A 13,378-nucleotide genomic window follows, 5' to 3' on the forward strand; every position below is an offset into this window, starting at 1 on the left:
ACGTGAACTAGATTTGGAAACTCAACTTCCAAACGAGAACCATACAGTGATACGAGCAAGTGGTTCCCATGGAGTACCATGGATGTGAGGGGTGCTAATACCTCCCCCTTACATAACCGACTTCCGAATCCGCTCTTGGTTGCGAGACCATTTCTTCATTTGGGGTTTTATCGCTATTTTCCATTTTCTTTGGAATAAATAAAATCTGGTGGCGACTCTGTATTTTTCACGGAGCGACAAAGTACAACGAAAAGAAATAAAATACTGAAATGAACTACAAATGAAATGTAGTAAGAAAAACATAAAAGCTAAGGGTTATGGGAAGAAGAAGGAGGCGGCAAAACAAATGGGTAGTCATCCGGAAGATTTAAGGGATCTACCATCGAATCAATACCCTCTTCAAGATAGATTTCCATGTAATGTGCTAAAATATTTGGCGGATCGATATTTGTGAAGATATGATAGTTTTCCACTAGAGTATTACTGTTGTTTTCTTCTTCCTTGACTGAAGGAGTGCCTTCAATAGATACAAATCTAGGATGAGATCTAGTCTGATCTAGTTGCAACTGTTGAACCAGTTGTTGTTCAATTGTCTTTGAAGTTTGTTGTTCAGCCATTGATGATTGAGGAGGATGAAGATGACGATGAAGAACATTTGAAGAGAGAGAAGAGAGGTTGTTTGAGGTTTGAAAAACTTGAACGTGTGGGAGAATTGTGCGTGTAGTGTGAAAATGTGAGTGAAGTGGGTTTAAATAGATTTTTTTTGCAATGATGACAAAACGGAGTGCGCAGTCATGTGGGGAAGTGTAAAGGTTTATACCTAACTCCAAGAATTTTTAAACCCAATGTGTCACACTTTTATCACGCATGCTTAGAAAGTGGGACAACTGTCTCCACTAAGAATCACACGAAATCAAACGACAAGACAACCATTAAATGCAACAACTTTTCAGAATCAGAAAGACAAATCGATAAGATTGCTTCTGATCAGAACCTTTCCGATTCATGAAAACTTTCTTACTTCATAAAGCTTCATGTTTCAGAGTCAGAAAGCAAAACAATCTCAGAATCTAATCTAGAGTTCTAAAAACTTAGCATTCTGAATCACATCTTTTCATTCTAGACATTGTTTCATAAATAGAATTTTCAGAATGAATATGAATCTATCTTTAGCAGGGGTTTTTGTAAAGATATAAGCCCATTGATGGTATGTATTAACAAATTTTAAGTGAAAAATTCCCTTCTGAACATAGTCACGTAAAAAGTGATGTTTTATTTCAATATGCTTAGCATTAGAATGCAAGATAGGATTCTTAGATAAACAGATAGCATAAGTATTATCACAAAGAATAAAAATGTTACTCTCAGATATCTGATAATCTTCCAACTGACTCTTCATCCAGAGTATTTGAGTGTTGCATCTAGAAGCTGCAATGTATTCAGCTTCGACTGTTGATATCACAATTGTTGAATGTCTCTTGTTGGACAATGAGATTAAGTTATCTCTCAGAAAATTGGCAACTTCCAGAAGTCCTCTTTCTTTCAATTATATCTCCTGCATGCTTGAACAGACTTCGACTATAACATGCACAACTCTGTTGAACCATGAAATTATCTCTGTCGATACTAGACTTTGATCCAAAATACCACAATTATTAATAATATTATACTTTTAATTAACTTTTTTTAATCTCTTCAGTCATTTTAGTTTACTAATCTAGGTTAGTTATTCATAAATTCAAAAGTATTTTTATAAATTACAATAAAATAGGATAATGTATAAAGTAATATTCTCTAAAATATCATGTAAATATTTATTAAAAAAAATATAATTTTATTAACATATTAGTTCTCTAATCTATTTAAATATATGTTTGTCTCATTTAATCGATTAGTATAAAATATAATTTTAAATAGATTAACATGGTCATATAAAATTTTAGGAAAAATCCTACTCCAAATTGAAACTAGGTCTAAAATAAATTACGTGTTAGTTTAGTTTAGTGGTTATAATTTTTCACCAAATTATATTTAAATTTATTTATTTTTAAAAAATTTAACCGCCTATTTATACTCCTCATGAACCCTATTTCTTAATACCTATTTTTAGTGTTTTCAGTTTTCAACATTCTACCTTGCAAGTTCACTCATCAGGTTCTCATTCTTTCTTTCTCTTTTCCTTTCTTTTTCTTCTATGCTTATGTTTTTTTCTACGAATATATTATTATTTATTTTATGTTCCTCAAGAAAGCAAAAAATATTAAAGGGATTAAGTCTAACTTTTTGGAAACAGAGAAATAATGATGACATCAAAAAAGGTCCATCAATAATCAATTGTCTTGGTTACTAGATTTGCCACATTCCATTTACTTTCAGATTTTTGGACTAAAATTGAAGAATCTAAATTTAAATATAATTATTATTTTATATTTAATAAAAAGTATTTATTTTAAAATTTTAACGGTGTGATCTTTATCTAATTATATCAAAAATATGTGCAATGGGTAATTGTTGCAAATTGTGACGGCAGGAAAATGTGATACTCTTTTATGGTAAATATATTTTTGACCTAATGCTGTTCGTTGAAATTTATTGTTTCTTATTTATTTTTCAAAATAACAAGTATGTTTACTTTCTCACTTGCTATTTTTATTTATTTGAATAAATAATTTTATTTAGGTTCTTATATTTACAAAACTATTTACCATGAATGAGCCACCCAGACAACTCAATTAAAATAATAACTTCTTTTTTCTCTAATAGAAAAAATATTATGTTTGTCAAAATTTAATTAATTGACTATCAAAATTAACATTTAATTACTTTATGTTCTCATCTACGTTTATTCTTTTTAACTACTGAATTAGTATTTCGTTAATCAAATTTAGATTATTAGATTATAAAGGAAACTACTTTATGTAAAATCTCAAGTTTGTTTTCTTTATCAGTGTATTATTTGTTATATTATTTGTTTTTATTATTTGTTATATTATTTGTTATATTATTTGTTTTTATTCGTATATTTCTCAATTTTTTCTCTAATAACTAACTATTTCGCATTACAAAAGATAATATTGTTTAGTTTAATTTTCTATCATGTTACTCACTTTTACTTTTTCATCTCACAGGTTTCATCAGATAAAATTATGAACAACTCAGAAGAACCCGGGCTAAACCCTACTCCAATTCTACCATCTAAAGAATCAATGGAGAGTTTTCTTCTCAAACTAACACCGTTTCAACGTATGATTTACTTTCCAAACCTTCCACCACTCCGACAATCACTTCCTTCGTCATCCTCTCCTCCTCCTCCACAACCTTATCAACTTCCACCACCACCATCACCTTATCAACAACCTCCACCAACACCACCTCGTCAACCTCCTCTTCTACCACCACTGTCTCATCAACCTCCTCCTCCACCACCTCACCAACCGCCTTCTCCACCACCACCACCACCACCTAATCAACCTCGTCGTGCTCGCCGTGGACAACGTAAAGAAGGTGTAATCTTCCCTATTCCATTTATATGGGCCACTGATCGTAGAGCAACCGTTCATAGTTTGAGTCATCTTTTGCATAATAGAATATTTAATATCTTTGGAGATGTTGAGTGTAAGGGATGCAAAAAAAAGTTTCAAATGAATTTCAACCTAAGAGAGAAATTTTCCGAAATAAGGATTTATATTGCCGAAAACAAAGACACAATGCGAGATAGGGCGCCACCATGTTGGAACAATCCAACTTTGCCTACATGTGTGCATTGTAATCAAGAAAAAAGTGTGATACCTGTGATTGCTGAGAAGAGAAAGAATATCAATTGGTTGTTTCTTTTTTTAGGGCAAATGATTGGTTGTTGCACCCTTAAACAACTGAGATACTTTTGCAAGTACACAAATAATCATTTAACAGGTGCTAAGAATAGGTTAGTTTATCTTACTTATCTTGCACTCTACCAACAACTTGATGCTTGATAACTCACCCATTAATTGTATGAATAGGATGATCTAGACTCTTGGTTTTTAATATTCATTAGTATTTGATTTTATGAATATCATATTGTTAGTGTAATCTTTATGCAACAACAATGTTAAGTCTCTTATCTTCGTTCCAAAATAAACTAGATTAAGACTCGCGCGATGTGTTTAGCTTTTGCCTCCTTTGAATAAAAACTTTGTAATGGTAATTATGTATATACAAATCAATGATTCATTCCAAAAATCATGTTACATAACTCTGCCATGACTTTCTTTCCTTGTAGCACTTTTCTGCCAATTAGATAATCATCTGTTACTTTTGTTAGCAATCTAGCTAGTTCAAAAATAGAGTTGGATCGTATCGTATCATATCGGATCAGACGAGGTTTTCTTCTCATGGAGTGTTGATCCGGCTTCCTGTTCCAGTTGCAGTCCTCTTGCTATAATCGGAAGAAGATTGTTCACTGGTTGAGATGGAAAGATTGAGACCATACTCACTCGTTCCACCGTAATCGCTGCTTGCTACGCCGCTTTCCAATGCTAGTTTCTTGAACTTTTTCATATCAGCACTGTATGCTCCTGCATCATAATCTCCACTCGCGCTGCTGTACATAGTACTATTTCCCGCTTTAACTCCGTCCTGATGAAGCGCTTCGAGCGACGAATCTCCCTCGAGTACTCTAACAATCTATTCAATCAACATTCATATATTAATCATCAACATATCTTAATTGCATAAAACATAATACATAGCTTTTCGATTTTACCTGACTCATTTTCGGACGCCTTTTTGCCGAGTGCCTAACACTAGTAGCAGCACAAGCTATCATTCGTGTTAGCTCGTTTTTGTCATAATTGTCCTCTAATCGTATATCGACTAATCCAGTAAGTATTCCATTTTCCAATGCTTTATTACAAAGTGGTCTAGCCTGCATAATCAATCATAAACAAAGTTATTACATGAGTATGACAGCAACATAGTATTCAAAACATTCATAACCAAATGAATGTTGAAGTATGAAATTTTATATATACCCAATCAACCAAACTATCTTCTTCATAATCACCGCTGGTTCCAACTGGTCGTCGTCCAGTTATGAGCTCCAAAAGCATAACACCGTACGAGAAGACATCCGATTTATCAGTTAGCTTACCGCTCGATGCATACTCAGGGGCCATATACCTGAATTAGTAGACAGACATATAATTTTACATTCATTGCAATTTGCATAATATTCAAGTTGGATTGGATTAGTATTTGCTAATTACCCAAATGTTCCCATGACGCGGGTAGAAACATGAGTGTTAGCGTCTTGATTAAACTTTGCCAATCCAAAATCTGCCACCTAAATGGATAAAATCACTAAAAATTAATTACCAAAGAAAATCGAAGAAACATATACCAAATGTTTGATAAACATACTTTTGCTTCAAAGTTGTTTTCGAGTAAAATGTTTGCACCCTTTATGTCTCGGTGAATGATACGAGGGTGACCTGCAGGTTATTGTTTCGACAGTTTATTAACGATAATAACTTCATCTTTAATGAACTAGTACATGTTAGTTATTTGCGAGAATTTGTTTTATGTAGATAATCACTTACAATCCTCATGTAAATAAGCAAGTCCTTTGGCTGATCCAAGCGCGATTTTAAGCCTTGTGCTCCAATCCATCACAGGTCGACCCTTTCCTGCAAAATTTATGTATCAGACTGTCAAATTAAACATGATATTAGTCAATAGTTAAAGTTTGAAAGAGGTAGCTATTAACTTACCATGAAGGTGATATTCAAGTGTCTTGTTAGGAACAAACTCATAAACAAGAAGCTTTTTAGCATCCGAAATGCAATATCCAACAAGCGAAACAAGATAGCGATGATGGACACGGCTGATAGTATCAACTTCGGCTTGGAATTCTCTATCACCTTGTCCACTGGTTGCTTTAAGGCTCTTTACTGCTATTTCTTTACCATTAGGAAGAACACCTTTATGTACATATCCAAATCCACCTTGGCCCAACAGGTTTTGATGTGCGAAAGCGCCAGTAGCAACCGATAACTCATCGAAAGTGAACGAGCTCTGGTTGAACCCGAGTGCAACCGTTGGATGAGGTGGTGGCAATACAGGACCTTGCGACCCGGAGAAACTCGAGGTACTCATGTCACTGCTTAGGTGCTGGGGAGGTAGACTGTTTGCAGGCTGTAAACCCCAACCTCCACCACCACCCGGAGGTGGTGGTGGACCCCAACCTCCACCTCCACCACCTCTTGGTGGTGGAGGGCCCCAACCTCCACCACCTCCACCACCACCTGGTGGTGGAGGAATATTAAGTACGTGATCACGGTTATTGTACTCATATTGATTAGGACCTGCAATTACATAGATTTATTTTCAAATTATATAAGATTATACAGAAATAGCATGTAAACAAACATCAAAATGTTTAGCTACCTTTTTGAGGGAAAAATTAATTATCTTAAAAATCATATTCATTATTCTAGGACACACAACATTTCTACGCATAAAAATGAAATTGAGAATTTATATTATATACCGTGTGATTGATGATGGTTGTAGAATTGAAGGTGAGGTTGTGGCGATCTCTTCTTTCTTCTTGAACATACAATAAGGAGTATTGAAAGGACAAGGAGCAATAGACCAGCTCCACTTGCAATTCCTATTATAGCCCCGGTGCTGAATTGGTTTTCATTATTTTCATTTGAATTATTGTTGTTATGCGAGTGAGATGATTTAGGTGGTGACAAACGAGGATGCGGTGGCGGAGGAGGAGAAAAATCTTGCCGGTTTGGAGGTGATGGCGTTTCTCCTTGTGGTGACGGTGGTGGCGGTGGTGATGGTGGAGACGGGGAAGAGCCAGAAGGTGGAGGTGGAGAGGGAGATGACTGAGAAGGTGGAGGTGGAGAGGGAGATGACTGAGAAGGCGGAGGTGGAGAGGGAGATGACGGAGGAGGGGATGATGGAGGTGGAGACGATGGTGGCGGGGATAATGACGGCGGTGGAGATGAATTGTCACCGGCTGGTGGTGGTGATGAATTATTAGAATTGTCTGGTGACGGAGGCGGCGGGGATTGTGATGAATCAGACGGCGGAGATGTCGTCGGAGAATTGGCATCAGCCATTGATATAAATGATATTTACAATGAATGAGGCGGAGAAGCCACACCCGCTCCCTCAAATAATGACCCCATCCATTTATGTATCGTCAAATCTGCAATAAAAAAATAAAACATCATGATTATATGATCCATTAAATGTTTGTAAGTAATTTTGATTTGGATTAAGATAATGTTACCTAAGGGGTGAGAGAGAAAGGGAGGAAGAGGAGGAGGAATCTCAAAAGAAAAAGATGAGCATGGTGCATGTGCATGGTAATAGTAACACACCACCCAGAAACCGGGTTTCATTTCCACGCCACCTCTCCTACAATGCAACCATTTCTATTTTTAAGAAACTATATATTGTTTTTTTGTCTGTCATATTGCTAATATTATACTGCTGGTTTTTAATTTGTTATATTATGTTATGTGTTGCACCAACATGTGAGTTGTTTAGATTAGAAGGCTCAGATTAGAATGGACTCTGGCAATTCACAATGCTAACCCTGGTCTATATAAGCAATAAAATTAAAATAAACTCACCCAACATTTTAAAAATCGGGTTGAACTGGTCGGTCTGGAAATCAATGAAGTGTCCGATTTAAACTACATATTTGATCGGACATGTAGTTAAACCGATGAAAACTGGAGAGATGTGTGAAAATCAATTAAAATCGATGACTCAATCAGTATAGAAAATTGGACCTGTCCAATATTTGCATTGTATTTATTAAAAAACATAGAAAATTGAAAATAGAAAGATTTGAAACTATAAATCTTAAACCCAAGAAAGAAAAAGGAGAAAGATTTGAAACTATAAATCTTAAACCCAATAAATCTTAAATCCATTGTATTGAAGATTAACATCACTGTTTCCAGAGTTCTATATCAGGGATCAATATCAATCTTGGTTCTAGTACGGAATAATGGTGTTATTGGTGGGAAACAACGTTGAATTCTCGCAAAATGTCAAAAAATTATGAGTTCCGTAATCATATCATATAGTGTAATAATTATGTGAAATTGTTGTAAATACTGGTTGATGATTGTTGAATGATAAATGATCTACTTACATATTAACGTTTATATGGTGTAGCAATTGTATGGGATGCATATGATGTTCTTTTGTAATGTTGTATGAGGTGGAATACAATTGGTACCACATGTAGAGGGGGGGTCCGACTCCTGAGAGAATCAAATGTTGAATCGGTACCACATGCATATAGAGTCGAGGTGTTGTCACATTACATATAAGTTGGTATTTGTGAATTGATGATTGTTGTGTGAATACATATCTGCATTGAGTTTGAGTTAGTTGTTGATATGGATTGATGTGAATGAGCACGTGATTGTGTGAGTTTATTGGATTATTTTGTATAAGTTATGTTATCAATGATTGTTGTGTGAATATATTACCTATTGATGATTGTTGTTTAGGCTACATTTTTTTTATCTTTTGCACCACTAACTTATTTGAGCTTATTCTCATCCCTTTACTTTATGTTATCCATCATGGATATCTTGTAGGTAATCAGAAGTAGAGTTTTATTGCTGTGAGTGGAAGATAGCTTCTTAGAGCTTACCTTTATTTATTTTACCTTTATCATTTTTAGTTGGTTAAATGCTCTGATTTGTAACATCGAGAATGAGTCGTTTTTACTATGTTTTTAGTTAATGTTGAATTGTGTGATTTAAAGTCTAACACTTTATTTGCGAAAACTAAATTTAAAGTTGTTATTATGTTAATTTTCGCTGCATATTGTTAAATGTTTTGGAAAGCTTTTCGATGGTTGTCATAGTGACACCTTAAATTGTCGATTAAATATTTTTATATAATTTTTAGGATTTAGGTTGTTACAAAAGCAAGTCTTAAGGATCTGATAAGACTCCCTCAATTGACAAGATGGCTAATGAATTAGCTGCTGGACAAATAGAGAAATGGCCCATCAAAGGGTCGTTCTCCAATGGAAAATTTAGTGTGAAGTATTTCATCTTGAATAGGATTGGTGTATCCAACTGAGCATCCAAAAATCACAACTCCAATGTTACTAATGCTTTGGTCAAGCTTATCTTTTTAATTGAAAAAAAAACAAGCTGAATTTTGGTGATTATGTGTTTGATCAAACAATGAAGCATGCCGATTCCTCTACTATGAAGCTACCTATAGGTTTTGCTTGCTGTGAGAGCTTTGAGGCCTCTAGGAGGTCTCAATCATTTATCTTTGATGCTATGCAGCAACAATTCCAGAACATGTTCCTTGCACCCGAAGCCCGCACATTTCCTTCTCAGGCGGAATATGTCGCTTATGCTAATTGGCCTGAGGGCAGGCCAACTTTTATGGGGGGTGCAGGAGGTGGTGCAAACCATAATGAGGAGATGGAGGACGTCCTTGGATCTGTTGGTGGCGGTCAAGAGGAGGAAGATTGAGGAGTTGGTGAATTTGAGGAGTTTGTTTTCATTTTGAGTTTCTTTGTATTATTTTTGCTTTTGTAAAATTTTGATGTACTTTTGGGTGGCTCTAGTTCACCAAAACTTTTGTTTTTTTTAGTTGTTTTGATAATTGCATGAATACTGAGATTTAAGTGTGTTACAATCAAATTGGTTTACCAACATTTTTTGTTTAATTGTTCTTACTCTTTGTAGCACCTCAAATTTGCACCTATCATTGTACATATCATTTCATATTAGGTCATAGCATATCATGATACATTGCATAACATTTGCATTGTTCCTCAGTTGCCTCAAGAGCAAGCAAACAAGAATTAGGTCAAACCGATCAGGAGATCAGTCAACCAGTCAAGCAAAGGTGTTTCTCAAGGAGCAAAGGTCCTAGGGTTTGTCCATCAAGTTCACATGACTTGGAGGTCTATTTGAAGTGTTCAAGTCAAGGGTTGAAGGCTCAGAGGTCAGCAGTCAATGCATAGCCAGGCAAAAACCCTAGACAGCCAACAATCAGTCAAAGTAGTGGATGGTGGCCATTCTTGCAGAATTTGGGCACCATGATCAATAATCAAAGGTTCATACAACTTGAGACATCATTTGAAGTCAAGTTCTCAAGGAATTAGGGTTTGGAAATCATCAGAAGAAGTTCAATCAGTCCAAAACCCTAGAAAAGTCAAACTTGGTCAACTGTGGATTTAATCAAGGTTTTGATGGATAGATTTGATTTGAAGGAGTTCATTCATGCTTGTACAAGCCTCATATATCATGTCCAACCTCATCATGGAAGAAAATCAAGTCAATCAGAAATTTTCCAGAAATAGAAAATGGACCTGTAATTTCAACTGCCAAAAATGGAAACTTCTTGATCTTAAACTTACATCATGATACAAGCTCCAAATGAATTTTTGCCCAACATGAAAGTTGAAGATCTTGTTCTCCCATTTTCAAAAAGTCCAAGAACACCCAAATACCATGTGTGGTTGTCAAGATATGATCAAATCATTTTCACCAATTCTTGAACTTCAACAAGCCATATCTCTCAAACCATAAGGCCAAATTTGGTGGGGTTTTTTCCTACACACCACATTTTTCATCCTCTTTCCAAAAATATAAATTTCATGACCTAAAACCTTACCATTCAAAATGGCATTTTTGGACCTTTTGCATTTAAATTCAAAGTTTGACCAAACTTTGACTTTTGGCTTCTTTGACTTTTTCTTGATTTTGCCAATTGGGAAATGTTCTAAATTATATTGGTGACTTGTTCCAATTCCTAAACCTTGTTCATTTCACCCTTATGCCATCATTTTTGGACCAAATGCTAAAACTTGAAAATTGGCAAGAAGCTTCATAAAGCAAAATCAGTACAGCAGTACATGTACAACCACAAACAACATTTTGCAATGTCCTTCTGCAGCCTATTTGAGGCCCAATTCGCAGCAGCACTCACACCTCCATTTTCATTTGTACCAACTTAGCAAAAGATGCAAATAAGTTCATTAAAGCTAAGCAAGCTTAGCATGTGATTAGTGGAGCCTAAATAGCACATATAAGTGCATTTTTCTGCCATTTGCAACCCTAGGAATTGACAGCAGCCAACAAAATACTCTCATTTCCTTTACTCTTGCATTTTTGCACCAGAGCATTTTCTGCACAAAAACTTCAAAGGACCTCGAGTTTTCTTCATAGCTCCACCATTTGGACATCATCTTGAGTCCCTTTCAAGCTTCGAATCCCAGCTGTGACCACCATTCCATAACTGCCTCTTCAAGAGCATTGTTAATGGCCGATCTCGAGTTGGACCAAGCTATGCATTCTTGAGCTAAATTCCTGCAAGCATTCAACCTTTGGAAGCTGTGTGACTATCTGTTTCGAGCTATATCCATCAATCCATCACTATTTCCAGCTTTTCTTCAAAAACAAGTTAGTTTTCGATCCTCTTCTTTCTCCAAACTGTATCATGTTTTTGGTAGGTCCTATCATGCTGAGTACACTACAATTTGTTTTACCTGAAATGATGATGTTATGAGGGAGAAATCCGGATTTGTATTTTTGTGCATAAACTTATTTTTGCTCGATTTGTGGATGGGAATTTGTTTTGGTGATTTTGCTTGCTGGATATAGGATGTATGATATTTACTGTTGCCATTGCCATGATTGATTCAATGTTCTGGGCATTTCGAATTTTGAATATTGAAGCTGATATTACCTTGCTATATTGCTGCATAAACCCTGTTCATAAACCTCAGGAAAGCCCAGAATTTCCCATGAACATGCTTGTTAGTTGTTGGTTTGCTGGAATTTCAATTGATAATGATGTTGGTGAACCAAATGTTGATACCATTGCTGATATGATCTTGCTGCAGTTTTTTGAAACTCCTTGAAAACCTTACTTGCTGTTAGTTATGATGAGGATATGGTGATGATGAACTTGATGCATATGCCCTGTTGTTAATTCCTGTCCAGAAAATCTTCATGATTATGCTTGTGTGTTGCTGAATGATGTTGCTATACCAATACAATGCTGCTGAGTGTTTGTTGTTGAATTTGTTTGGATGTGATTGAACTTGTATGAAGTTTGTGTTTGCTGTTGTTTACGATGAGCACATGATGATGGTGATGAATGCTGTTGTTGCTTGAACCTGCCATGCCCAGATTTCTTCCTTGATTAATGTTTGTTTTGCTGTTGGCTGATGCTGTTTAATAACGCTGTTACATTGAAACCTCATGACCATGCCTAGAAAATCCATGAGACATGTTGTTGCTGTTGTTTGTTCTGTTTGATATGATGATTGATGAACATGATGCTATACCAGGCTGTTGTGATAAACCCTCATGTTTTTTCCAGAACTCCAATTCATGTTGTTTTGGTTGCTATTTGGCACATATGTGTATGCTGTTGTGTGATGTGGTCGAATCATGTTTTGTTTGATGTGGTTGAACAATGAACATGCCCTGCTATTAAACCATGAACATTGCCATGAAATCCATGTGAAACATTAATGTCCTGCTGCTGTTATTGGTATTTGCTGATCATTTGTACTGCTATGCTGAATTTCAATTGATAATGATTGATAAACATTAATGTCCTGCTGCTGCTATTGGTATATGCTGTTGTTCATGATTGGTGTTTGAATGATGATTAGTGATGAATACATGATACCATGCTGTTAAGCCTTAAGCTGCCATGAAAAACCATATGAATTGTGAACATTGCTGTTGTTTGGGTTGCAGTATGGACATTCCCATACCATGCTTTTGAATGATGTTTGGTTTGAATTTTGGTTGAGTGATGAATGATGCTTGCTGTTATAGTGAGTATGCACCAGGAATTTCTCATGATGGTTTGGTTTGTTGTTTTATGATGTGTTTTGCATGAAGAACATTCTCAATTGCCATGCTCTTTGATTGATACAATTCGAATTCTATTGATGATGAACATTGAATGATGTATGCCCTGCTGCTGTATTTCAAGCCTTATTACTACCATGCTGTGTTGGTTGAATGAGGAACATTGATGTTCAAATACCATGCTGTTGCTTGCTGTTGTTTATGATGAGTACATGATGATGATTTGCTGTTCATGTTGAAACCTTAACCATCCCCCAGATTCCTGTTGGCTGCTGTTGTTTGTTTTAATTGCATTGAACCATCACCACTTGCTTTGCTTTTATTTTTGGTCGAGTTTTGTTTGAAGCATACTGAGTTTTTCCTGCTGTTTTGCTGCCACTAGCTGCCAAGAAAATCTTATGAATGCCCTGCTGTTTTGCTGTTTTTGAGCTGCCAAGGAAATCTCATGAACATGTTTATGCTGTTGTTGGTTGATGATGCATGAGTTTGTATGC

The 13,378-nt window shown here is 35.7% G+C and overlaps 2 protein-coding genes across 2 annotated transcripts; one reads left to right on the forward strand and one right to left on the reverse strand.

Moving 5' to 3' along the window:
* The first annotated feature begins 3,146 nt into the window (after positions 1-3,146).
* On the forward strand, positions 3,147-3,974 carry LOC127078465 (uncharacterized). Its single transcript, XM_051018920.1, has one exon. It carries the CDS (start codon positions 3,147-3,149, stop codon positions 3,972-3,974), a length of 828 nt encoding a protein of 275 aa, XP_050874877.1.
* A 215-nt stretch (positions 3,975-4,189) lies between these two features.
* On the reverse strand, positions 4,190-7,408 carry LOC127085055 (proline-rich receptor-like protein kinase PERK4). The gene is made up of 9 exons (XM_051025622.1): positions 7,289-7,408; positions 6,530-7,204; positions 5,751-6,344; positions 5,580-5,666; positions 5,401-5,471; positions 5,247-5,323; positions 5,013-5,160; positions 4,745-4,906; positions 4,190-4,665 (listed from the first exon to the last, which is right to left on the reverse strand). Exons 2-9 carry the CDS (start codon positions 7,113-7,115, stop codon positions 4,372-4,374), a joined length of 2,019 nt encoding a protein of 672 aa, XP_050881579.1. The 5' UTR covers positions 7,116-7,204; positions 7,289-7,408; the 3' UTR covers positions 4,190-4,371.
* Positions 7,409-13,378: the final 5,970 nt, after the last annotated feature.

The sequence above is a fragment of the Lathyrus oleraceus genome, chromosome 5 (genome assembly GCF_024323335.1).
Source record: "Lathyrus oleraceus cultivar Zhongwan6 chromosome 5, CAAS_Psat_ZW6_1.0, whole genome shotgun sequence".
NCBI lineage: Eukaryota > Viridiplantae > Streptophyta > Magnoliopsida > Fabales > Fabaceae > Lathyrus > Lathyrus oleraceus.